Source organism: Spinacia oleracea, chromosome 4 (genome assembly GCF_020520425.1).
Source record: "Spinacia oleracea cultivar Varoflay chromosome 4, BTI_SOV_V1, whole genome shotgun sequence".
Lineage (NCBI taxonomy): Eukaryota > Viridiplantae > Streptophyta > Magnoliopsida > Caryophyllales > Amaranthaceae > Spinacia > Spinacia oleracea.
Genome location: NC_079490.1, coordinates 157,036,627 through 157,064,028, shown reverse-complemented (window position 1 = coordinate 157,064,028; position 27,402 = coordinate 157,036,627). Strand labels below are relative to the sequence as shown.

Sequence of the window (27,402 nt, the reverse complement as noted above, 5' to 3'; positions counted from 1 at the left end):
TATTTAAGAGAAATTAATTCCTGATTTGGTTTTTAATTTGTAGCTTATTGTTTCGTCTTACTGTATTTGACAAAAATGGTAATTGAGAGTAACAATACTACATGAACTTGCACAACATGCTTTAGACTGCTTGACTATTGAAATAAAATAATTACTACAAAAGGTTTCAATCTACTATAACTATATAAGATTCAAATTTTGATTAGCTTATATTGTATTTAAAATTATAAAGAAAAGTGTATATGTTGCAGCCTAATGGACGTAATCGTGTCATGAAAAAAATGTTTTCAATATTCGTAAACAAAGCTTTTTCGTTGGTGCTACCTCCACAAATTGATGATTTTAATCTAGAATATTTTTTTTATAATAAAATTTTAATCTAGAACATTATTATAATGTTAGTTATGTGATGCACACCAATTGGGCGGAGAAGTGCATCAAGTTAGGCAAGTACATTGCGAGCAACATAAAAATCGAAACACGTAAAATAATAATTATTTTTTTTGGCAAATAAAGGATTTTATTACCAAAAGGAGAGAATAGGCAAAAGCCTTTACAACCAAGCGCCCCAACAGGCACAAAAACCAGTCAATCTATCTACTTAAGTCAAGCATAATAGAACTAAGCTCATTGGATGCTCTGCTTGCTACTCTGAACTGAATTTCTCTGAACAGTTCAGTAGCAGTTTTACAATGTTGATTAAAGACCTTACTATTTCTGTTCAGCCATAGAGAGTAAACACTTTCTGCAAAGAACATCAACAACAACTTATGTATACTTTTACCTCTCTTGCTACTCTTGATCATCCACTGGACTTCTGCAGTGAACCCAGCAGCAGATCTAGGGAAGTGCAAGAAGTTCAACACTTTCTGCCAGACTTCAGAAGATAACCCACGTTCAAATAACAGATGCTCCACAGACTCAAAACCAGAATCACACATCATACAGCCATCATAAGTGACAATTCTCCAGTTTAGCAGCGTATCCATGGTAGTGAGCCTTCTCCATAATGCCAACCATAGGATAAACACACTCTTAGGGGTAGCTAAGTTGTTACAAACAATTCTCCTTCAAGGAACCTTTATGTGATTACCACACAGGTGCTAGTACATGAGCTTAATAGAAAACCTACCTTGGTTATTACGTAGTATATATTTAATTTAGTTATTTGGTATTACAATTTAGATTTTTCAATGTGTATAAGAATGAGTATTACATTATTTAAGTATTTAAATGTTTTCAAATAGAGATGTTGTCTAATTTTTATTTAGACGAACTTTGCAAACAAGTTTTCTTCTACTATTTGTGGTGATTAGTTGTTATTACATTTTTTTACTCCAGTTTATAAATAATCGCGCACGCATCACGTGCATATAAGAATAGTACAATAGCATGTCAGCTCAATTAGCTTTAACAAAATTTGTAATTGGCAAAATGTGTTTGGCAATTGTAACTTTTAAAGAAATCAACAGTGTTTACTAAAAGTCTCAGCCCTAATGCAATACCTCTTCATTATAAACCGGAATGAGTGGTATGAAATATAGCGTTACCAAAACATCCCCCTATTCTAGTACTCTTGTTCCAAACAATAAAGAGGTTCCTTTAGAATTCACCATTCCCTTATTTTAATATTTTCTTATAGGGGTTTGCTGTGAATAGCAACAAATTCGCTAAAAATAAATACAAATATATACCTATAATTTAAACAAAAAACGATTAGATGACACATGTCATCCCATATTTCATCAATTTTTTTTTTTCTTTTCAGTTTTTCTTTTGTTATTTGTTATACAGAGCATTTTACAGTTTTTATACGGAGTACCTCTTTCACTTCATTTTCCTCATTCAACATCAATCCACCATTTAGTTTATGTATTTATTCAACCTCTTTCATTCCATCTCCCTCTTTAACACTAGATATTAAATTAACCATTTATGTTATATATTTTTTCAACTTTTAAATTTCAACCACATATAAATTATATATTCCCGCTAAATCACAAGCCCTCAGTATAAAAGATGACTTAACAACCACTATATAATTGTCCGTTCATTGAACAGACTTAAAAGCTAGTTTAGCTTAACAAAAGTCAGTACAGGTATGAAAGTCGTCAAAGCTTCAAAATCAATTTTTTTTCCAAAAAATCAGCCCCTAGAAGGAAGCGCCCCGATTGACGACTTTCAAAAATTTCAAAAATTTCAAAAATTAAGTTTATCCCCTAACCATGTTGGAAAAAACAATGTAGTACGGGGCAATTGGACAACATAGAAGACCCTTGATATGTTCCATAATTAAATTTGTATTTTGTATGTTTGCCGACGGTACACCTCATAATTCATAAATGTATAGTCTGAAACGAGTAGGCAAATCATGGGGCTCAACATAATCTAAACCATAATAATAATAAAAATATGCATAATACATGTGGCTTGCAGAGCCATACTTCTGTGTTGAGTCGACTGACCTAATTAATGAGCAAATACAATGATATAAATCAAGTAGCTCAACTTTTAATGGTCAATTTGGAAAGTCGTCCAACAAATTACTTATATCCTAAACTACAATATTAATATCGGCCACAAAACCTACCTAAAGAGGCGAGTAGCCGTTTCAATTTCCAATTCATGATGAATTAACAATATTGGTCACAAAAATGCTGCCTGAATCACACCATCCAGCAAGAATGTCTCTGTCTTTGTTAGGGCACTGCCAAAATCAATGAAGATTAAGGTTTATTTGGATCATTGATAATTATGGCATAAGATGCTGAAAACATACAGTATTTTTAAGTATAAACATGTTTTCTTGTGTAGCTCATGCAGTATATCTAATCAATCTTTGCAAGTCAGTTAATCAACTTCTATGGACTGAGAAAATCTGTCTAAACTATCACGATTTATGCAACACGCAGCAAAATCCAATGACCAAAGACATTTGTATGGCTTCAGTACCAAAAACAATCCACAAGCTAATAGGGCAAAGGAATGATTTGAAAATAACTAAAAGATCAAACAGAATAATAATTCTGTCATCATTGTACTTGAAACAGATTAAGCAAATTATTTCCAAATTCCAAGGAAATCCCAAAGTAGTTTCTGCTCAAAGGGTTTCATCATCCGTGAGTTAGTTGAAAGTTACTCATGCAGAAAAAAGCAATTCAGAAGTGATACTGTTTCTAAAAGAGATTTATCATGTAAATCTGAAGTAATTCAACATATAAGCAATGACCCATACAGAAATTGTTTGAAATAGTTCTTAGCATGTTCAAACACGATACATGCAGCAAATGGGTAAATACCTTGGTGAATCCAAGCCAATTTGAGTCCCCTCTAAATGAAAAGATCTTTGTGCGTTTGCTCCATTGTCCACAAAAGACCTGCATGGTGGTGGCTATCAGTTCAAGTGCATTAACTAGCAAGCACACGGTCTACTCATTTGAATGACGAAAGCTTGAAATTGGCAAATGAAACCCCTCTAAATTAGGTTGTTTTTCCCCTAATCATCTTTCTCTAATCCCATTATTATGAAAGGTAAATGATGTAGATAAGATACGATCCTAGGGCATGGTACCGCCAAGTTACTTGGCATCCACTCCCTGATCCCATGATGATGATATACTATATTTTGAATCTCATTCACTCTTTAAACTTCCTTATCACATTATTCTTAAATTGGCGGCTCTTGGCCAAAAAGGTACGAGGGGCCAAGGTTTGAAGCTTAAACCTCTTGTTCAATACAATTGCACTCAGTTACCATGTCACAATATTTATACGTACATTTTAACTTGTATAAACTAACAATTCAGAAAAATAAAATAAAATGGGGCCTCGCTCCCTACTCGGAACGAAGGTACACAATTCAAAATTCTAAAATCACCTCGTGGTCAACTCCTTGAACGTAGATATAATTAGGATCAATTGACGAGAATTCAAGACCTGTAATCTGCACCATTAACTCAAGCAATCAATTATTAATGACTCTCCCTACTTTAAAACTAAAAAGAAAAATATCAGGAGATGCTCAATCTAAAAGAAAAAGAGCACATTTATCACTGTTTTCTGGTACAAATGTCCTAAAACAGTTTAGGCATACATCTCCATGAAAAAAGTTTAGACATAAATCTTTTGTATTCACTAACCAAGTAACAAAAGTTCTTGCGGCAAAATACCAAGATGTTCAAACAAGATTTAATATATTTATCTTCATGATTAAGGTAAGTGTTCAAAGCGAAGCCTGCAGTTGGAAGACTAACCTCGTACTTTGCGCAATGGTTCCATCTAGATAATACAGACCATCTGTATAGTGATAAAAAAAACTATCAGTGCTTCCTAACATTAACTTTTTGCAAGAAAATAAAAGATCTCAAAATGATGACTGAAGATCGGTTCAGTTTCTACAATTCTTATTATCCATTCTCCTTAATAATTACTCCCTCCGTATTTATTTAAGGGATACACTTGCCTTTTCCGGCCGTATTTATTTAAGAGATACACTTGCCATTTTTAGTAACTTATCAACCCCACCATCTAATTAAATAATACATCTAATATACCCTATCACCCACCATCCTATTAAACAAATAATTTCATAAACCCACCCCACCCTCCACCTACCAAAATGACATGGTCCCCACATGGTTAATTATTAAAATATCTATCCAACCCCACTTGCTTTATTATTTTATTTCATTCAATTATTCTTCTTAATACCCGTGCCCGGCCAAGTGTATCTCTTAAAAAATTACGGAGGGAGTATAGGCTATCTTCAATTTATGAAAACAAGCTTCTTCAAATTTGACCGTTGTTTTTATCATTTTACCATTGTAAAAACCAGATACCACAAAGTCCTCAATCATATATTCATATCTATTTGGGAAAGATGAATTCACATTATTATTCAATATATATGATGACAAATTAATAATCAAAGTTATCGAGATCTGACCACCAAAGACAAATATGGATAACATTTTACCATAGAGATAACATTTTGACAGAAGTGTTATTGTTTCATCAAAGAGTATTATTGGGAAACTAACAGTGTGTTTGGATAGCAAAATAGAAGGGAAATACAGGGAAGGGAAAGGGGAGGAAGGGTAGGGGAAAGAAAAAGAGGGAAGGTAAGCTCCATTTTCCCTCCAAATCTCTCCAATTTTGGAGGGGTGGTGTTCATTAAATAGGGAAAGAAATTGACCCCTCCCCTTCCTTCTCCCAACCTTTTATCCAAACAAGGGAACTTGTTCTCCTCCCTCCCTTTCTCTCCATTTCCTCTAATCCAAATAAAGTGGCATGCTGATTTTAGCTAGTGAATTTATAAATTGGATTTCAATTTCTAAAGATCAGTCTCGTGACTCTTGTCCTTACAAGTTCCATTACCGACTGGGATAAGAAAGAACTGCAGCATTAGTTGTTCAAACTACACATCAGAGTAATATTATACATATAACTAAATTACACATTAGAGTAATATTATACATATAAATTATATCAGAGAACTCATTGTCCATTAAGGGGTTGTCTTCTCAACAATCTTTATCTTTAAACACAATATGTCCATCGACGCTCCTCTTGACCACATTGAGAGGGGCTTCTTAAAGTAGTTTTATATACATGAACAAAAATTGTAATTTTGTGTGTACTTTACGTAATTATGTGGCTCTTAGAACATGTACATTGGGAGTCTTGGAGTGGCTCTCCAAGTAGCTCTCCAACAAGAACTATCCCTTGGCCAACATTGGGGCTTTGAGGGGTTCTTGAGGGGTTCTTGAGGGGCTCTTGAGCAGATCTTCATGGAGAGCTACTTTAAGGTAGCTCTTGCTCTAAGACACCTCCAAGAGTTGGTTCTTGTTGAAAAGTGGGGAGTAACTTTAAAAAGTAAATAGTAACTTTGGTTAAAAAGACAATTAATTATGGACATGTAGAAACTTTTTTACATTTAATATTTACAATTCAAGAAAATGAAAAACTAATATATTTAAGATTTTTTTATAAAAAAAATCAACAATAATGGTTACTTGATTAACGTTTGATTGGGCTCTTGGAGTGGCTCTCCAACAAGAACTATCTCTTGGCCAACATTGAGAATCTTGAGTAGCTCTTCATGGAGTGCTACTTCAAGGTAGCTCTTGGTCAAGACAACTCCAAAAAATTGATTCTCGTTGCAAAGTGGAGAGTAACTTCGGGCGTGAAAGACAATAAATTATGGGCATGTGGACCTACAAATAGTAAAAAAGAGATTGGAGAGCTCTTTTGAAGAACCAACTAATGTTGGGTGTTTTTTGGAAGGAGTTCTTGAGAGTGTCTTGTAGAGAGATGGTGGTAGACAGGAGTGGCGAGCCACTCCAAGAGCCATTTTGAAGAACCAACCAATGTACATGCTCTAATCCTCTTAAGAGTCTCCACCCTACCTTTTAGTGGATCCCCCTCCCACTTAAAATCTACACTGAACCTAGTGGTTTAGACAAAGGGAGGGATACTCCAGATGCTAATAGTAACGCCGGTGTAGGTGACAAGTATACATAAACAATCAGATCCTTGAAACTGTATCAAGAGTCCATTAGAACAACACCAATTCAGTAAGAAATCAAAACCTTGTTTATCAGCATAACTTGGTCTTATCAGTTCAGACCGCATGCATCAAAATGAACTTTCAATAGTGAATTAAAAAAGAAAATAGCTGCCAACTAACTTTCGAGGATCATAGATGGTCACACTGCGGTCAGCTCCACCAACTGCAATATTACCCATTGAAGAGATAGAGGCAGCATAAAGAATGTTTCCAGGTGAACCACATATTCGTTGCAAGCACCCACCATTTTCTTTCATCCTCAGATCCCACATAGTTAGCTACAGTGGTTTTAGAATATGAAGAAGACAATATATTGAACTAAGAATAAACATAAAAGCATGCAAGTACCTGGCAGCCTTCAGTAACGGCCAATATAGAACTTTCAGTCCCAAAAAACTGGTTCTCCACGAATGTTAATGATGATGGATACAACAATCTGAAAACAACCATTTCAAAAGGATTCTACAGATTATTAACATCAACAAGACTATTCAATCATCATGATTGCAAAGAACAAATCATCAAATTTCCAAGAAGAAGCTATCATTTACATTCCATAACGAATGCAAACTTGCATACATATTTAAGCAGGGAAAAATCGTCTACCCCATGTCTTTCTGCAAGCAACTCAATACTTCTTGACAAGGTACAGTAACAAAATAATGGAAAGATGACACCCTAGATGGAAGGATGGTTTGTAATATTGAAGATGGAGCTTAAAGCTTTACAAGACAAGGTAACCAAGAGAAATTTGAGAGGCTCCACTATCTAACCAAAATTCTCTCAAGATGCCTTTCTCTCTCTCCCTCCCTTCCCTTATAATTATAAAGCATAACATAAGACAAAAGTAATTAAAGAAAAGTAGTCCAAACAAAATAGTAGCTTGCAAGAGACAAGGGGCTTAATTAATAATGGCGTTGCCTCCACTAAGGGTGTTGTCTCCTCTCTCTGACTCTGCAAAAGGTGTTGCTGCCTCTACTTCCCTCGTACTTGGCTGTCCTTTTATCCATATGTAGGGATGGCAGGTGGACCAAGTGAGTGTTTGCTATACTCCCCCAAAAGACTCACCTTGCCCTCAAGGTGGGAGTCTGGAAAGCGAAAGTGAGCTGTGATCATCTTAGACTCTTCCCTTAGCTCCAAACTCAGATAGAACCCTCCACTGCAGCAACGCTTCTACGACCTCCTCTCCATTCTTAAGGATTGTTCTCACCTCTTTCAATACTTCCGGTTCCACGAACACTTCTAAAACAGGTGCAAGTTGTTTGGGTATGTTTAGTGGGCTGAGATTCGTGCCGATTGCTTGTTTAAGTTGAGAGACACAGAACATCGGGTGAAGCTTGCAATCGGTGGGTAGCTGAAGTTTGTAAGCAACTTTGCTCACCTTCTTGAGTACTTAGAGAGGTCCATAATATCTTGGGTGCTAAATTCCCTAATGGTCTCCTTGCCAACGATCTTTGCCTATATGGTTGGAGCTTCAAATAAACCATCTCCCCTTCTTCAAAATTCACCTCTCTCCTTTTGCGATCAACTCCCTCATACGTTGTTGAGATTTGACAAAGGTTCGCCCTCAATGCTTCTTCAAGGATGTCCACTATCGTGTCTCCCGAATTGTATTTGATTATCGAAGGAGGCTCCCTATACACATCTTTGAACGGTTCACTTTGGTGGAGTTGTAAGATGTTGTGTTGTAGGAGAACTCGGCCCAAGCCAAGCACTTGGCCCATCCCTTTGGCTGATGCAACCACCCTTTGGCTAATCAGATGCGCAAAACACTACCACTACAATTACTACTACTACTACTTACTACTGCTGCTATTAGTCATTTATGACATGCATTGCACCCCTTGCAAAAGTTGGTGTTGTTTTTGGCTATCAAAGGTTGTGTTGCTGGTTGCACCCATTTGTTTTTGGTTATTAATCAAAGGCTGTGTTGCTGGCTGCACCCAGGTTGTCACAGTGCGAGTCGGTCCGAGTGTTTTGACACTGGATCGTGCGGCGCGCTCTTGCCTATGGGGCTGCAAGGGCACAAGCCTTGTGCGGAAAGTGAATCTCAGGGCTTGAGCACGAGTGGGTGCTTGGGTGCTTGATTCAGAGTGAGCACTCTTGCCTATTGGCGACAAAAGCGAGGGTCGAGGGTCGATCGGGGAGCGACGCTTGTATACGCACAACACGCATAAATGGGACCGACGACGAGAATGTACCCGTTTTAGGGAGACTTCATTGAGTCTTGAAAAGCATAAAAACATGTGACAACACAATATCTATAGAGGGAAATAAGATGTGGTACCACTAGATGGATGCAGCTTAAAAAGTTAAAAGTACTCACGTGCAAATATTTCTAAGACAAATTTCTTGATCATAAATGTCAATGCATTTGGGAAAACTGCGTGCCACGGCTACCTGAAGTAAGAGATAACAAAATCAAAAGCATGCAAAAAAACTCAGGGAAAGAAACTGCAAAGTAAGACCATGCAGCTAGGCAACTACATCACAAACTCAGATCCAGGTTTTAACAATTCCAGTTTTAGTCAATTTCCTGGTAAAGAACACTAGTTCACAGATGCAATTCACAAGCTCAGAAAAGAAAACTTGAAATCAAACTTGTTCTTCAAATTCAACAGATATTTGACAAATACTTTCCAATGTTAGTCGTGTCTCCAGTCTGCAGCTGATGTTTCAAGATTGATGGGACAGATTGTTAGGACATCGTATGCACCCAACTGCTTCCTAAACACCACCCTGCCATAATATTGAATTTGTAGCTAGAAAAGAAGGGATGGCTGTGGATTCTGGCTAGGGTGTACCTCTTTGAGACTGACCTCCAAAAGCCATGTAAAATTGAGTACTTCTTCAAACACTCCAGGGTGGACATGAAGAAGAATAATTTTCCACAGGTCAACTCATCTATCTCATTTTCCAGACCGAAATGATATTCACATCCCCGCCTTCTAAGTCACATATGGAGACTCTTTCTCACTACTGTCACAGACCTTAAGGAACACTTATGTTCTTAATCTATAGAATTCTATAAGTTGAACTCATAAGAATATAAGGAAGTTATGGATAAAGCACTTTACTGTTCAGTAAATCTGGTGAAGTCACATTCACTCTATCATTGGCAAGACCATATGCATTTAACTCTATTCTTAATTTCATGTCTTCTACAGGAAGAAAATATTACGAGAGGCACCGGACGTATTATGTGGCCATAGGTCTACCACTTCAAATTTCTGATATTAGAACATGACTCGTAGTATCTAATGCAGGCCAGAACAGGTAAAGGAAACAGCAAAACATCCTGAAGACACAAAATTTTAACTCTAAATTTTTCTCGAAGCCGGTTATAACCAGAGGATGAATAAAGAGAATGGAAATAAAAATATTCTCAACCTGAGAACCATTATCCAAATGATTCTATCAGCATATGTAGACAACGGTAAAGAGATGGATGCAATTCCCATTTTTCAAACTAACTAGAGATGTGGGTATGACCACTTGCGTAGTAATAAGAATGAACTAAAAACCAATGTTAGGCAATAATTCTAAAAAAGGGCACCCTAAATAATTTTGTATACATCATATTGGGATAAGGACTAGGTAATATGGATATTTTATGGTAAAACTTCACAAAGCTTCATTACTGATTTCTTTAAAGTATTACCTTGTACCAAATGAGCATGTACAATCATGCTATTTCTCATGCTTTAAGCAGATTCCAAATTTTCTGGATCTTTAATTAGGTCTAAGATTAGTGTGGCACTGGACTAGGGGTAATTCATATCTTCTTTCTTTGCAAACAACAATGGCACTTGGAGGGTGATTTTTTTCTTCTTTTCTTTTTTTCTAAGTAAAAACAAGTCCTGTTGCAGCTAGGAGATGATTCTAAGGCTTACATACAGCATCACACAGTGAATGAGGCTCGAGGAATGATTAGACAACTGGTGGGGAGGAACTAAGACGTAAGGCCATAAGCGATAATCAGTCTTGGCAAAGCATGATGCTTTATTTAGCAGATCTGACTACCCCAGTTTAAGAAATGCTACTAGTTTTTTTTCCAGTGTTCAGAATGAGCATAAAGCAGGTATTTTTCGAAACTCACTGAAATAATTTTCAAAACAGGGATTCTAGCACTGGAGAGATGATATAGTTCTTTTTGCAAAGAAGATGGTGGCTCTGGCAATGACGAAATGCAGCTGGAGAAGCTTATGCAGGTTTGTTGTCATCTTATAGATACACCACAGATGGACCTTAAGATGCCAAATTCAGTGATGCTTGGAATGGGTCTATGCATTCCACAAGTGGCAAAAAGAAACAAAAATGAAAACGAGTATTGAGAGGTTTGTTTTTCCTTCTAATGGGAAACGGGGGTGACCTTAAGAAAATGTCGATCACACTGTAAAATTCAAACCCAATATGCTTGATACAGAGTAATTTACATTGGGGAGATAGGGCTAATCACCAACTCTTCAATGTCTACAAGCTTGGTAACAGAAAATACATGAGTTGTTGGAACTTTCAAACCTTAAACCCAGTCCCTATGTTCTATCAAGCAAGTTATCTTTAGATAAGAAAAGAAATCAAGTAAAAAGGGATTGAAGAGTTCAAACGAAAATGGAGCACAAGCCCACAAAATAACAAGGAAAATAGAAAAAAGAACTTCAATTTTGCATCACGTTAGACAGGGACATGCCAGCAGGGAATGCACCATGAGCGTGAGCCCAAAGAGTAATCAAATGCACCACTTGATCCCATAAAGAAACTAAAGAGATATACCAACCACAGCCATTCTTCTTCAATGAAACCACAATGTCCCATACGTTTTCCAAATTTCTTATGCTGTACTTAATGACCCAGACCAGTATATGTGGAAGCCCAGTGAATCCCTACCAGTCTTCCTCACAAACATAGCCGACGACAATGTGAAAACTATTGATTCCAGTGTCCTAACTAGACACGAGAGGATATAGCTTGTTGTTTGGTCTCCCAACCATTTATCACAATTATTTTAGTTTTCCCGAAATAACAATGCTTTCATTGGCTTCATAACCTTAGCATTCCAAATAAAAGAAGAAAGAGGAAAAGATGGTGTTTAGCATTCCAAATAAAAGAAGAAAGAGGAAAAGATGGTGAATTTAGATTTTTTTTTTTTTTGTACATGACTGTAAAAGCTATGACAACTTCAGAAGTATAGGAGCCCAAGGAATCAGCCAATCACACTTTTCTACAATGAGAAGTTGACAAAGAAACAGACTCAAGGATGCTCAACAAGTTAGTAAGCTCCCCTAATTACCATTTACCAGTCATCACCGTCCTAAAATGCAAATTCCAAGAATAAGTCATCACCGTCTCTCATGCAACTAAACTATATTTGATCTACTAGACTCATGCAACAAGAATAAGATGTAACTAGACTATAATCAGTACTTACAATCAGTAAAGGCTGATCCCCTGCCCAAGAATCCTCCTAAACTACCTTAAATATTTGATCAAGAGAAAGAAAAGTGATGTAACCTACAAAATAAACTTCCAAGGGTTAAGTATATGGAACATAAGGACCTTTTGGCACATCCCACCCATTACGATGAAAATCATACCTTCTTTGAATCACTCTATACCAAAGAGAACGGGAAACGCCACAATACTTACCCTCTAAGGTGAGGATTTTAGACAACAAATTACAAAAACCCATACATATATTATAGAGTGGAAATATCAGTTTTGTAGATGTTGGAAGAAGAGAATTTGGTTTCTGATAATTGGCTCAGTTGTGTATTGGCAATGCAATTAAATCACCGCTAAGGAGATTACAAACCCTGACCGTCGAGTGGCTGGACAGTCCTAATTAAAAGCTAAACAAAACAAAATAAAATAAATTTTCTCTCTATTTATATATTTTCAGCATTTTTCCACTTCCTTTCCCTCTCCTACTTCTAACCAACTAGTTGCCTTCCTCTCCAAGCTAAGAATAACAGGGTAACTTGAATTGAGAGTGCTCCTCCCCCCGAGCTAGTCTACTACACATTTCCCCACTAACAAAATGGTCTCTTTTCTCTTCACATACTGATATATGCATATTCTATAGTGGTTTTACCCCCGTCCTTTAGTACTTTTCCATCTTAAATGAGCTCTTAGGAGCCGTCTTTTGTACTAATATGCGTTGTGTAGTGTGCCTTGAGTTTTCAGGTTATTTGAAGAGAAATTGGCCTTTTAAGGCTCGTTTCATGATATTACGGGCAACTACACGATCCCGCATGTTCGGGATTGTCATTTGTCAACTCTAAGGAGCCTACGATGCCTATTTTTGAGCCCTTAGAGTTAGACTCGGTGCAAGGCCTATATTGAAGGTCGCCCGGCGATCTACGGGCGAAGGGAGACCAATCGGGCGAGCAGAAGAAGAAAAGCTCACATCTACATGCACCCGATCGGGCGCCATTCGCCTGATCGGGCGCTGGGCTCGTCAAGTTTTTCAAGGCAGCTGGATGCCAGACGGGCGAGAATTATGCTTTGCGCACGCGCCCGATCGGGCGCCCATCGCCCGATCACCATCGCGCGCCTGCGTGCTACACCTGCTACTACTGGAATTTGCGAGTTGGCAAACCCTTTGCCCGATCGGGCGACGACAACCTGGACGCGCTTTTCGTGTTTAATGATCCGTTTTTATTTAGTTTTTTGGCTAGACTATAAATACTAGGCCCTTAATTATTTGTAATCATCTTATATTTTTCAGCACTTTGAGTTTAGTACTTAGTTTTTATTCTCTCCAAACTTTTTGTCAACACTCTTTAATCATTCAATCCAAGTTTCAAGTTTTCATTCAATTCTTCGTTCATCACTCCGGTATTAGTTCATTCCTTATTTTGTTGTTTTATTTGAATTATGTTTTCATTAAATATATGTGCTTTGTTTATTTCAAGTATGTTTGAGTAGTTTAAATCTAGAGTTTTGGGAATCCATGAATTAATATAAGGGTTGAATTATAATTGTTGATTGTTGGTGGTGTTGGTGTTGGAGTTGGTTAATTTCCTATTGATTGTTTTCATTGCTATGCAATTAGATTTGCGCAAGTTTAATTGTTATAGTCGAGTAACATTGAGTTTAATAATCGAGAGATGCAACTTGATGTTTAGGCTAGTTTCGATAGGTAGAGCCTGGTAATTCTGATTCTATGATTAGTATCGATTCGAGAGAGCATGCCAATCTGAATAATTGCTTCATTGATTATTGTTCCTCATCCCGGATAATTGTTCTATGGTGAACCTATACCCTAGGCCTTTTATTATTTGATTTCTCTTTGTTTAATTAGTGTCATAGTTTAATTACTCAAACCAACCATTATTCCCGTTACCAATAATCTAGATCTTTATTTTAGTAGTGGAAAGAACATTGTTTCCTGTGGATTCGATCCTGACTTCCCTTGCTATTTAGCTAGTGATTTTAGGTTTATCTTTGAATAGGTGATACGACTTTAGCCTATCACATACGTAGAAGCATAAGAATCTTACAAGCCTCTTCAATCTCCTATACATCCATCCAAATTGAAAATCTTATGAAAGGAGAGAAACTATGAAGACAAATCAGAAATCTAAATGAGCCTTGTTCCCTCCATCTAGCTCCCTAGATGCATTCTCTACAATCGAGTCACAAAAACCACTCTTTTGGGGACTCCAAACTCCAAAGTGACACCAAGGGTCCAAGGTAAGTAACAACTAAATCATGGACGACAAACCCAGACAAGGAAGAAAATCAATTCAAGATGTCGGGTTGGGCATTAATTACTGTAAGACTAGACTGGACAATCCTAAGGCCTAAGACCAACTAGAAAACCAGAAGCCTGGAAATATTTAAGCCTGGTTGACACTCTTGACAAGTAAAGAAATGTATCAGCAGCTTCATCCAAACACCATCACCCCCTCCCTTCCTTCATGAAAATCACAACTCTCTTCCTTAGAAAACATCCTTCCAAGATGACGACCACCTAAGTGAACAAAATAGCACAAAGAGGATAACCCTGTCTCATACCATGTGTAGCCCCAAACCACATCCTAGCGGCCTATTAACTAATACTGTAAAGCCAATCTGTGGAAGGACAGCCACCATCCACTTTCTCAACCTAGGTCCAAAGTCGTTATTTTCCATCACCTATTCACCTTATCCAATAAATTCGAAAAAAAAAATCATAAGTTTACCCAAAATTATTTATAAAATAACCCAGGACCTCACCTCTCAAAGAATTATCCACCACCTCATTAGCTACCGCAGCACCATCTACAATTTTCTAACAATGCAATTTGGTTAACAAAAGTTGTACTAGATAAGAGTAGTAAGACCCATTCAACAGGTTTGAAAGAACCATAGCCAAATGTTATGAATACTATAACCAGACTAACAGACATCAAGTCTTTGACCTTGACAGACTTGCCCTTATAAACTAAGGTAATGAAGGTAATAGTAACAAATAGTAGCTCCAAAATCACCATCACCATGAGAATAAGAGACTTTTTTGTTTGAATAACGTAATCTCTCTACTTCATGTTTGTCCAAGATAACTTTCTTCTGATGAGGATTTACATTTTGGCTAATATGGGGGTTTGTCGATATTATGAAGAGACCATATGCCAAGACCCTTGACATCTTTCATAAGCCTAGAACAGCAATCCACCCAATTAAACCTCTTATCACTCTCCTTGTTAGCCCTTAAAATTTTCTGTCAATTGTCTTCAACTTTAAGCAAAATCAACAGAATTAAGGAATAAATGACAAGACAGTGTAAGCCAACAAGGTACTCTTCAACAAAGTCAGCCAACGATTAGAATGAATTTAGGGCGTGTTTGGTACGACCACAGGAAAGAAAACGGAATGGAGTCAGTTATGAGAGAGGAAAGGTAACAATAAGCGTTACCGTTAAAAGTTGTTTGGTTTTATAAAGGAATGGAATCACAGTACTCTGTATTTCGTAACACAGTATATTTGGAAAAAACAAAATAAACATAAAATCTCCTCCCCAACATCACCTACCTGTTCCCTTCTTCACCAAAACTAGAAGAACCTACTCCCTGTCTTATCAGCAAGATAATCACAAGCATTCAAAGCCAAATCTTAACACAAAATAATGGAAGACAAAAAATTGGAAATCATAAATAATTAAAGAATTTGAAAGCATGGGGTTATCAGATTGGAAAACTCTACCAGTTTTGCAAATTCCAATTTCTTTTGCCCAGATTCAGATTCAAGAATCTTAAAACCAAAATTTCAGAAGATGTTATTGGAATTCTCGAATAACTTAAATCAGATAATGAGAACAAATATACTGAAGAAATTATGTCCAATTTGACTGAGAGACTGGGAAAGATTGAAGAGGAGAGAGACATAGAGGGAGAGAGAGATGAAAGTTCTAGTACGATTTTTAGAAAATTGGAGAGGTATTTGTTACTGCTGGGTTATGAGTGGTAACAGATGGGTGGAGTAGATTACACCTAAGAAACGGTAAGGGATATCCAAGCCCATAAACCAAACAATGCCAAACGGTATGGCTTAACTGAATCCGTTTCTGGGCCTTTAGAAAAGCATACCAAACATGCTCTTAAATTCAACTCGGGTAGCCTCTTAGAGTTCCAAGCAGCTTTCATTTTATAAGGAGCAGAAAGCGGAATCCCCAAATACAAAATCAGTTTAATATTGTAAATGTAAGATGTTGACTACAAAAGATACAGTTCTCATATTTCATCAAATCCTTCTATGATGTGAGCCAAACTGCTAAGAAAAAATCCATCTACCAAGCCTACTGCCATTTTCCACCATATTGCAGAAGGATTGCATAATTAAACTAATTACAATGATTTAAATGGATTTTCTTGACATTAATCTATAGAACAACGAAAGGCACCGATTAACCAAATTGAAAGTCCAGCTCATTTGCATCGTAGATCGTAGAGTACTGATTGCTAGAATGCATGAATACAATTCGTAGAAAATATTTTGAAAATAAGAAAGTTTATGAAAGAGGGAGAATTGAGAAAGCTAATATATGAGACCCAAGGAGTATTTCTAAAAATCAAAGAGTATATCTATTTCATTTATCTACATCCTGGAGGTTATTTCCCTCTATCCCTCCCTGGTGAAAGACAATATATTCAACTACCAAATCCCGCATCGGTAATTCCAGTCCATGTTTACCACCTACGCAGCACATAATATCAAAAGCTGAAGAGAAAAGGAAAAACAACCCTAACTTGGGCGGCTTACTCAAGCTTATAAATGTACCATGCACCACTGACTAGGGCTGAAGCTAAGACCTGCCCAGCTGCCTTCTCCAACCCCACAATCTTGAGGTGAAACCGCAAACAGCAGCTTCTGAACATCTGTCAAGAAATCAAGCACAGTTAACAGGTCAAGCAAAACAGCTGATCAGCAAAGGGCCAATGACTATAAACAAACAATACATAGCTAGTTAGCTACCAAGTTATCTAGGAAATTTTTCAGATATCCAATTATTTAGCTTGGTTCAAAGACAAAACAGCATATTTAAAGTTCTACAATCATTATTACACATAAACTTGCAAGCAACTTATTTTGGATATATCTTCCAAACCGGGTGAAAATCACCTCAACATTGAGGAAGAATATAAAACCAGGTACGGTCTTCATTTAAATTTTTGGGACACCCTTGTTATAGGGTTTGTACTCCAATTGGTGGAAATAAATATCTCATCTTGTAATGCTCTACTTCTTTGTTCTTTACCTTGGCTAGCTACAAATTTGGTACTTGATACGAGGACAAGGGAGCAGTATTTCTAATATTATTTCATATTTATGCTCTATTCGACTTGTTTTGACTTATTTCAGACAAAATAAGTTCAGATAAGTTCAGATAATATATCAGACAAAATAAGTTCAGATAATATAAGTTCAGTTAAGTTCAGATAAGTTCAGTTAAGTTCAGATAATATAAGTTCAGAAAAATAAGTTTTTTTTTCCAGAGATTTTCACACACAAATAAGTTTATTTCAGACAAAATAATTTTTTTTCAAATAAAATAAGTTCAGCTAAGTTCAGATAATATAAGTTCAGACAAAATAAGTCTAATAGAACGAAGCCTTAGCCTCTTTATGTTACATAAAGCCCCAGTTTTAGATTACTTGGTTGAATAAGGGTGATATTCATTTTCAGAACATCATTTTTACAACTAAATTTTAAGATTGTTATTCAAGTTGGGTAATTTTTACTCTTTGGACCTTTGATTTCTTTCATATGCATGTCCAAGATAAACTCATTCTTTTAAGAGTATAACTCTGAATATGAAAGTGAAAGATCCAATCTTACAAAAGGAGAGAATCCACGAGAATAAAGACACCTTTAACAGCTAATCAATACCCATATTCAACATGATTTGACAAACATCAACGACTCTATATGTGTGACATCGAGGGGAAGATTAAGCGGTCCATTCCCGTTGTGTTGCCCTCGTAGAATTCTCAAAGCCAATTAACCACTCCTCGGGGGGTTGGAGGATTTTGTCAACTAATAATCCAACTTCCAATCATCCTACCCTTCCCATTTATAACCAAAAAAGCATTAAATAGATTGTTCAACTAACCTCATTTACAAGGTGGCCAAAATGAACAGAAAAGAGTAGCTAACAGCTAACATAACACCATTGACTAAGTAAAAACTTGGTGTAACTGATGCTTATGAAACATCACAACTATAATCACATAATGTTTCATATTCAATACTTCTAAACTGATTCTGAAAGCCCTGTATCAAATTGATAAAACATCCATATGAGAAGAAGTGCCATTTCCAAAGTAACAAACTTAAAAAGAAAAGTAGTAATATTTGATTTCCTCTAACTGGTAGATGAATAACAATCATAAATAATTCCATAAAATGGATAATTTGGTTGTTCTCAACGGTTATGTTGCTAGTGTCATAATTTAATACTATGTATGAGAATTGCATAAAAAAAATGTTGATTTTTCTTTTAATTGTTATTAAAATGGACATTTTATCAATCAACCATATTTCTATAAAGAATTTACCAAACACTTGAGAGTTCTTTCTCACGGTTATAGAGAAGTTGAGCCACAATACAACCAATTTTTCAGTACTTGTACACTCAACAACAACTCCAAATGAAGCACATTTGTCACCTAACTCTTGACAGGATATTCTGTTTTGGCATTCAAGGCACACAAAAGAACATTACAGATTTTTTTTTTTTTTGAATTCTTGAAGTTTAAAAACATAACAGGAAGTTCACCTATACCATCAGCGTCAAGCTCCGACACAATAAGATGACCATAAGAATCAACACTTCCTAGAATAAACCCTTTGCCTGCACACAAAAAGATGACAAGGCCATTCAGGGCACAAAAAAGGAACATGTAATATACAAAGACAATTTTCATTTTATAGCAAAATGTGTCACCTATTGACACAACACAACCATTCCTTATAAGAAAGGACATGAATAAACTAAAAAAATAAACAATAATATACATGCCTATATGGATAGATACACTATATAGAAATATCCATCACAAAATTATAATTCCTTAAGCCACATTAAATACTTAAGAAGATGAACCTATCACGATAAATTCTTTACGTGCTCAAATGCATCAAGTGTACATATAGAGAGACTATGTTTCCTTTCAATAATGGAATAAGTGAATAATGGCTTTTAATTTTATAGAGAAACTAGAAGAATCACATAATTCGCATGGTGAAGACATGGTTCTGTTTTTCTTTAATGATCTAGAATAGATTCAGAATGTTTTAGATTTTTATTAAGACTATATAAGTTGATCTAAAGACTTAGGTTCAATTTGTCTACTCATGTTTGTGAATAAGGAGTAATCTATATTGGACGAATTCTCTTCTTCTGCACAGCGTGACATTCAAAGTGTATCCTCTTATTGGGCCTTCATTTAGATAATCAGAAATCTCAAGAGTTCATTGAAGAATTATTTCCATCTTCGGAACCTGCTCATCCTCGACATGAACTCCTGAATCTCCATCCTTGAATTCCTACACAAATATCTCAAATATTTATTTCCCTTCGTGTTGTGCTCTCCATTAAAATTCTTTCTATCCCATCTTCAAGTCCAACTACACATATAGTAACTTCATATTGTTGGAAATAATAATGTATTCGGAGGGTTTTGAGTTGGGTCTGGACCAGTAGGACTTGAAGCCACTTTGTTTTATTTTCTTTTCTCTATATAAATATTCCAAATATTCTTTTGCTTTAGAACTCTACCATTAAGATTTATGGAGAGGGATTAAACCCCATAAACACAAACCCTAAAATATACATAGCACATCTGAGCAACTCCAACTTTTGAGTTCAGGGTTTAGAATTTGAAAGTGATGTGTTAACCTTGGGGGTGTTCTTCACTATAAGCCTACACTGATAGGGTGAAAAGATTATCTTCTAAGGAAATGGCCATCATACTAACGTTATTCTAGTGAGTGGCCATCATACTAACGTTATTCTTGTGATCTACAATCAAGTAATATCCTCACTATGTCTATCATTATTTTTTGGAATTTTTGGTATTTACTACCTTGAAAATACACCACTTTGTATTTACTACCTTATGAAAATTTTATTTTAAATTACTACCTTAAAGTTCCAATTTATTTTTATTTACTACCACTTTACAATTTTCTCATTTTAAAATTGAGATATCTCTTTCGTTTCTTAATCATTTTAAGTGATTCAAAGCCCATTCTTCTCATTTATGTGTAAGGATTGCATAGAGATCTTGCTTTTAAACTTTTGCAAAAGGTTAAACGATTTAAATATTATATGTAAAACTTTAAAATATATATGAATTATCAAACGAATTATTTTGAAATGTCGTTCTCAATGAAATCCCTATAGAGCAAGGAGAATAATGAACTTTGAATCACATTAAACGATTAAGAAACGAAAAATATATCTTAATTTTAAAATGAGAAATCTGTAAAGTGGTAGTAAATTAAAAAAAAATGGAAGTTTAAGGTAGTAATTTAAAATAAAAATTACATAAGGTAGTAAATACAAAAGTGGTGTATTTTTAAGGTAGTAAATACCAAAATTTCCTTATTTTTTGGTATCAACAGTTTCTTTACAACACATATACATTTGCTATTGCATGCCACTCAACTTATTTTTTGTTCTTTCTCCATCCCAATATGTTTGTCATTCCTACATTTTCCATCACCAAGTGACACTCTTATTTCTCCCCGATCGGCTACTCCACCTCTTCATTCCACGATGATTTATTCCTAAATGCTGTACATTTTTCTTGGATTCTCCCAAACCACCTTTACTACTAGTCTACTACACAAATTCAGTTCTTCATTTTGCTCCAAGTGGCATATGGGTCTACCTTTCGGACCAGGCAGTCTCGTAAATCCACCCATACAATGGCCCAAAGATCTTATATTATTACCATAACTTAGTGGTGTTGTCATGTTGTGGTGGTAACTACTGCATTGAAGGAGTTCAGAACCCACACAGTTCAATCCACGTTAAGGTTTGCATATATATAGGAAATCATACTCCTCAATTAATGGAGTGAACATACTACTGATTTCACCACCTTTCATAAGCACAACACACATATCTGTATAAATTGAAAGCAACTCTCTTGAGAATGTGCTCTCAACTAACAAAATCTTCAGCCACACCTTTCACAAATATAATACCAAAGCTTAAATCACATAACCTTAAAGCATGAATTATGCCCATAGAATCATTATTTCATTCACACACGTACTTGTCCTAATTTCTTGATTGCAACATTTACCTTTTTAGGAAAAATTCAATATAATTGAATAATTGCAACACTACTTTATTTCCATATGATTTGTCTGTTATCTCTCAACTCGTTACAGGAACCCTCATTTTTTCTCTACCTATTTTCTCACCTCATCACATGGCTTGGTGTCATCTATCTGTTATCACACACGAAGCATCAGAAACAACACAAGCAATGAAGTAAAGCACGAGATAATGTGTAATATCGAGTATCAACGTACTCGGCATCTCTGTCAGCGCTACACTTTGAATTTCAGACCTATGAGGACACCGTTCCAGCACAGACGATCTGATAACCTTCACAAAGGCCAAATGGAGAACCCGACAACCAAAAGCAGCATATCATTAGTGATAATCAACACCTTTTCTCAAACATACACATATTCACAATCGGTTCCCCACGCATTGATCAACTGAGAAATAATTATAAGAAAACAATCACATACCTCAGAATGAGCAGGAATTAAAAGGTTATCCTTTCCTCTATTAACCAATGATTCTCCTTCCATTGACATCTAACAATCACAACCAAATCAAAATCCACCAAAAAAAAAATCAAAAAAGCCCCAATTCAACATGAATTACACAAAATCAATGAGAATTACACAAAATGATTGAAACTTTGGAGAAATTCAAAATAAAAAGACCTGGGTTTTGTATACGCGGCAGCCAGTAGCAAAGTAAGCGGAGCAAGAAGAATCATTAGCATGATTAACCTGTAGAAGATAATATTTAAAATTAACAGGAAGTTTTTCAGAGAAATTGACGGCAATTAGGGTTTTTGAGGGAAGGAAGATTACATGAAGCGCAAGACGAGTGGGTTGAATGCTGGCAGGAGAAGGCTGGGGAAGGAGAGACGATGGTACTGTAGCTTTGACAACACGCTTGGCCTCCAACATTCTCTCTCTGTTCTGTTCTGTACTGTACTGTACTGTACTGTACTTGAGTGTAGTGTAGTCGTTGTTTGAGAATTGATACTTGACGTCTAAGGCCCTGTTCTGTTCGATTTATTTTAACTTCCTTCAAACAAAAAAAGTTCAGATAAGATAAGTTCAGCAAAAATAAGATTTTTTAGACATTTTCACATATAAATAAATTTATTTCAGACAAAATAAGTTTTTTCAGATAAAATAAGTTCAGATAAGATAAGTTAAGTTAAGTTCAGATAAGTTCAGTTAAATTCAGATAATATAAATTCAGTCAAAATAAGTCCAATAGAACGGAGCCTAAACCTCCCTCGGGCGGGAAATACTCTAACCGTCACACAACTAGAGATGGGAAGGATGATACTCCGTAAATCGTTGGTGACCAGCAGCATTTTGGGTCCATATCCACGAGAAATTCCAAAATTAGACAAAATCAAAAGGTGGGCCGAGCCGAGTTCGGGCCTTGTTGCGGCTTAAAATCTACTATTAAATCGATTTCGACCGAGCTTCCTGACGATTTTGTGTGCCCATAAACATGGTTGTTAAACTCCCGATTCGTATCTTACGATCCTACGATTCTACGATCCAAAAACACGCCACCGATCTGGATCTTAGGTAGGATCTTAATGTGTGTAGGATCTTACGATCCTACCTCGATAAGAAATTTGAGTGGTGGGATCTTAATACGATCCTATGATTCTACGATCCGATCCAACGATCCGATCCAACATACAATATTTCAAGATACTCCGTAACAAATTTTTTATTACTAAATAGTTCATAATCACATATCATTAGAAATATCATACTTTTCTATCAATAAATTGGTTATAAAAAAGTATCTTATTCACTTAAAAGTACAGAAATTCATATAATTTCAACAACCTTGCGCATATCTTATTAATTGCTCTATTCTACACAAGTATTAGTCTTATGTGAGCAAAAATTGATATTTAAGTATTAAGATTACATGAATACATGATTGTACATTTCATTTTAATAATATAACCATTATTTTACTATTTAGTAGGATCTTACGATCCTACGATCCGATTCTACCGATCTGATCCTACCCCCTTTCATCGATCCAAAGTAGGATCCCGATCCTGACAACTTTGCCCATAACCCGTTATTTTAGACCGTCTCATTTGAAATTCAAATGAATTGAGTTTAATTTCAATTGTTCAAGCGCAATTTTCACAGAATTTTCCCCTTTTCATGTACTCCAAAACTACCGTAGCAAAACCTTGTTGCGGTTTAATATGATAAGAGAATAATGTTGCAACAAGTCGTAAAAGCATGAAATGAGAGTATTATTGCTAGTGAGTATTTCGTATACGTAAACTGATCTAGCTAATCCATTTTATAGGCTTTACATGATGAAATGAAACGTATGGATATTAAATGTACATAATTGGGCATTTAAGTAGGTAATTAGGGCTTTCTAGGAACGGCTTGTAACCGCTACCCTTTCTTTAGCCGTTGAGAGCAAGATGGAAGGGTGCTTTGTCACACTTTGCTAGCAGCCACATGTGTTCCACTTGGCATATCTGACCACGTCACCAAGAGGGTATTTTCCCCCCTAACAATTGTCCCCAAAACCCATTTTGAATTTATTCCGGGAAGTTCAAAAGGAGAAATGTGTTTTCCTTGATTACGAGAAAAGGGAGGAATTTGCCTCTTGCTCCCCCCAATGCTGACGACGTTAATGCAATGATGATTTTGAAGAGTTCAACCGCCCAACTGCGTCCATAAATACACCCGTCCATCAACCAATTTCGCACACTTCCTCATTCTCTCTCTTCTCAATTCTGAAAAAGCAACCGACGCTTTTCTCTCTCTCTCTCTCTTTTTCAGGTAACTGCTCCTCTTCCATCTTCTTCCTTTTTCCTTCAAATTTCTTTATGTCTCAGAGGATGCGAACAAAATGCACCCGCGCAAAGAACAGAAAAGTCGTGGTAGAGTGCGACTTGGATGAGGAGCCGATTTTCAGCCCTACAAATATTCTGGATAAGAAAAATGCTCGGCCGACCACTTGGGGGAAGCGAGATGTGGCGGCGCTCAGGGATGAGTGTGGCTTCCCTTCGTTGGCGGTGATTCGTTTGCCGCAGCCCGATGAACGGGCCGATTGGGTATCGGACGGTTGGGTGTGCTTCTACGAGTATCCCTTCAAGATAGGGTACACCTACCCCTTCACGCCACTAGTACGGGGGGTTCTGAAAACCCTGGCGGTGCCGCCGGCGCAACTGATGCCGCAGGTCTGGCGAGTGATGCATCTGGTTGACCATCTGGCCGGTCAATTGGACATGGAATTCCGGGTTGAGGACTTGGTTTATACCTACAAAGTCCAAAACTACGGGGCTGGTAGGTATCTGTTGCATGTCAAGGATGACAGGGAGGCTCTCCTGGGTTCGGACAAGTCGAACGACAGCGGGTGGATGGGTCGGTTCTTCTTTGTGGAGTTGGCTAGTCTAGGGCCCGACTCCGACTTCTTGACCGGGGAATGGATGGCTAGATGTATATTTTGTTGTTTTTTTTGTTTTTTGGGCTTGTTGATTTGACTTTTTCTCACTTGTTTGTTTTTGCAGGGGCATCATTTGACACTGTTGGAGTCGGCGATGAGGCGGTGGAAAAGACCGTTTTACTTTTGGAGGTTCCTTTAAAGGACAGAGCTTTTTGCGGCATCAAGTTCGAACGCGAGGAACTCTCTCAAGAAGAGGAAAACTCCGAGCCTGCAAACATGTCGACATCAATAGGTAAAAATGGGTTAGGGTTAGTTTACAACTTGGGTTCGTTGTCCTTTACAAAAAATAGATTTACAATTGTTGTGACGAGACTGTGTCGTCCCTGATGTTGTGTAGGAACTGGCCCGTCGACACGCTCTGGCAAGGCCCCTTCTGCGGATGCATTGCTGAGGAAGAGGTTGGAGACACTGGGGAGTGTGTCTGGTGTTAGGTTATGATTCATATGACAAAACATAAATCATGCGGAATAACCATAAAGCCAGGAAAACATATTATTTACACATAATCATTTAGCATAGTTTAGATGCATACACTTTGTTGCGTGCCCTCCCTAGCTGCGCCCGAACCGAACAAGAACAAGTCTTTAGGACTCCAAGTGTCGTCCCTCCGTAGATAGTCCACAGCACGTCCGGATCCGCCTTAAGCTTGACCAACTAGAATCGCCCTTAAGGTTGCTTAGGAATTTCGGCTATTTTAGGTGCAAGTGTATGGCTGATTTTTCTTCAAAATCTTACCTTTAGAATACTACAATTGTGTCTATAAATTATGACCCTAGGCACCTATTTATAGAGGTATAGAAAAGGAACTGGAATCCTACTAGGATACGAATTAATTAAACTAGAATCCTAGTAGAACTCTTATTTAATTAATTTATCCTTTTAGGATTAGGAATTTAATCATATATCGAATCCTGATAGCTTTAGGATTCGTATATGAACACAAACACACACACGCACGCACAGCAGCCCACGAGGGGCGCCATGCGTGTGCGCGCAGCCCGCGAGTACTCGCAGCCCATTGCCACGAGGCCCACACGCTGCCGCAGCCTTGGCGCGCGCTGGGCCTGCCTTGCGGTGGGCTTGGCGCAACCTTGGCTGGTGCGTTGTGGCGCACTGGCTTGCTGGGCGATGGCCCGACTTCGTGCTGGGCCTTCGTCTGGCAGGCCTTGTCCGATGCTAATTTGTACGATACGCTTCCGATTAAATTCCCGATTTCGGAATTTATTTCCGATACGAACAATATTTAATATTTCCGATTCCGGAATTAATTTCCGTTTCGAACAAATATTTAATATTTCCGTTTCCGGAATTATTTTCCGATTCCGATAAATTTCCGATTCTGACAATATTTCCGTTTCCGCCAATATTTCCGATTCCGACAATATTTCCATTTCCATTAATATTTTCCGATACGTACCATGTTTTCGTTTCCGGCAACATTTACGACTTGGATAATATTTATATTTCCGATACGATCCATATTTCCGTTTCCGGTAATATCATCGTTTCCGGAGTATTCATTTCTTGCTTGTGACGATCTCAGCTCCCACTGAAACCAAGATCCGTCGATTCCGAATATCCATAGATGGAGTATTTAATGCCATTAAATACTTGATCCGTTTACGTACTATTTGTGTGACCCTACGGGTTCAGTCAAGAGTAAGCTGTGGATCAATATCATTAATTCCACTTGAACTGAAGCGGCCTCTAGCTAGGCATTCAGCTCACTTGATCTCACTGAATTTATTAACTTGTTAATTAATACTGAACCGCATTTATTAGACTTAACATTAAATGCATACTTGGACCAATGGCATTATTTCCTTCAGTCTCCCACTTGTCCTTAGGGACAAGTGTGCATTTCCTAATTCCTTTGTCGCTCGATGCTTGCTCTAGAACATAAGATAAGAGCTGTCATCCTTATTATGTCCAGAGGTGTTTCTCGGTTTCAGAGTTCAACTGATCAAATAAACAGATAATCATATCCTATGATTGATCCGAGCACGGCCATGCATTTTACAGTTTCTAGCTCTCCGAGTGGCCTTGTACAACTTTTAGCATCTCATCTCGATTTATGGGAGGACAATCCCAATCTTGCGATCTTGAGATTAGACTTCGTTTGATAGGTGATTACCCGAGCGTTGCCTTTATAGCCTCCTTTTTACGGTGCGACGGTTGGTCAACGTCAAAGTAACCAGTTCTCAAACAAGTAATCTCAAATCACTCAGGTATTGAGGATTTAGTGTCTAATAATTTTAATGAAATTTACTTATGACAGATTTTCATCTCTTACAGTAAAGTTTCATAGGTCTGTCCGATACTAGTCTTCCCAAAGTAAGTATCTATGCAAATGATTATGACATTGCCATGCCCACATAGTTCAAGAAACAGAACTACTAGTCATCTTGCATTCTAGTCGTCTAACGTTTTTTATGCTTCCAATTTTATAGAAAACTCCGACCAGGGACCATTTTCAACTTTTGACATTCAAGTTCACTTGATAGACATTTCTTAGTCACAGGACTGGTCCTGACAGTCTATCTTGAATATATTGTCAAATTGAAGGGACTCATCA

At 37.0% G+C, this 27,402-nt stretch overlaps 2 protein-coding genes across 2 annotated transcripts; both read right to left on the bottom strand.

Annotated features, from left to right (window-relative positions):
- Positions 1–593: 593 nt before the first annotated feature.
- Positions 594–989, bottom strand: LOC110784812 (uncharacterized). The gene has a single exon (XM_021989256.1). The coding sequence runs from the start codon at positions 987–989 to the stop codon at positions 594–596; it is 396 nt and encodes a 131-aa protein (XP_021844948.1).
- Positions 990–2,372: 1,383 nt separating this feature from the next.
- LOC110784835 (uncharacterized) lies at positions 2,373–24,179 on the bottom strand. Its single transcript, XM_021989283.2, has 14 exons — positions 24,090–24,179; positions 22,178–22,375; positions 22,025–22,093; positions 21,824–21,892; positions 21,599–21,674; positions 18,834–18,902; positions 16,829–16,926; positions 8,895–8,968; positions 6,917–7,004; positions 6,689–6,846; positions 4,254–4,296; positions 3,878–3,943; positions 3,300–3,377; positions 2,373–2,707 (listed from the first exon to the last, which is right to left on the bottom strand). Exons 1-14 carry the CDS (start codon positions 24,177–24,179, stop codon positions 2,624–2,626), a joined length of 1,260 nt encoding a protein of 419 aa, XP_021844975.2. The 3' UTR covers positions 2,373–2,623.
- Between the last annotated feature and the right edge of the window lie 3,223 nt (positions 24,180–27,402).

Excerpts from the sequence above, each read along its gene's own strand:
- LOC110784812 (XM_021989256.1), bottom strand. The coding sequence starts at position 989 with ATGGATACGCTGCTAAACTGGAGAATTGTCACTTATGATGGCTGTATG.
- LOC110784835 (XM_021989283.2), bottom strand. The coding sequence starts at position 24,179 with ATGGAAGAGGAGCAGTTACCTGAAAAAGAGAGAGAGAGAGAGAAAAGC. Across the intron at positions 8,969-16,828 it reads GCCCTAGTCAGTGGTGCATG|GTAGCCGTGGCACGCAGTTT; the intron begins GTACATTTATAA and ends CTCTTACTTCAG. Across the intron at positions 6,847-6,916 it reads CCGTTACTGAAGGCTGCCAG|CTAACTATGTGGGATCTGAG; the intron begins GTACTTGCATGC and ends AAACCACTGTAG.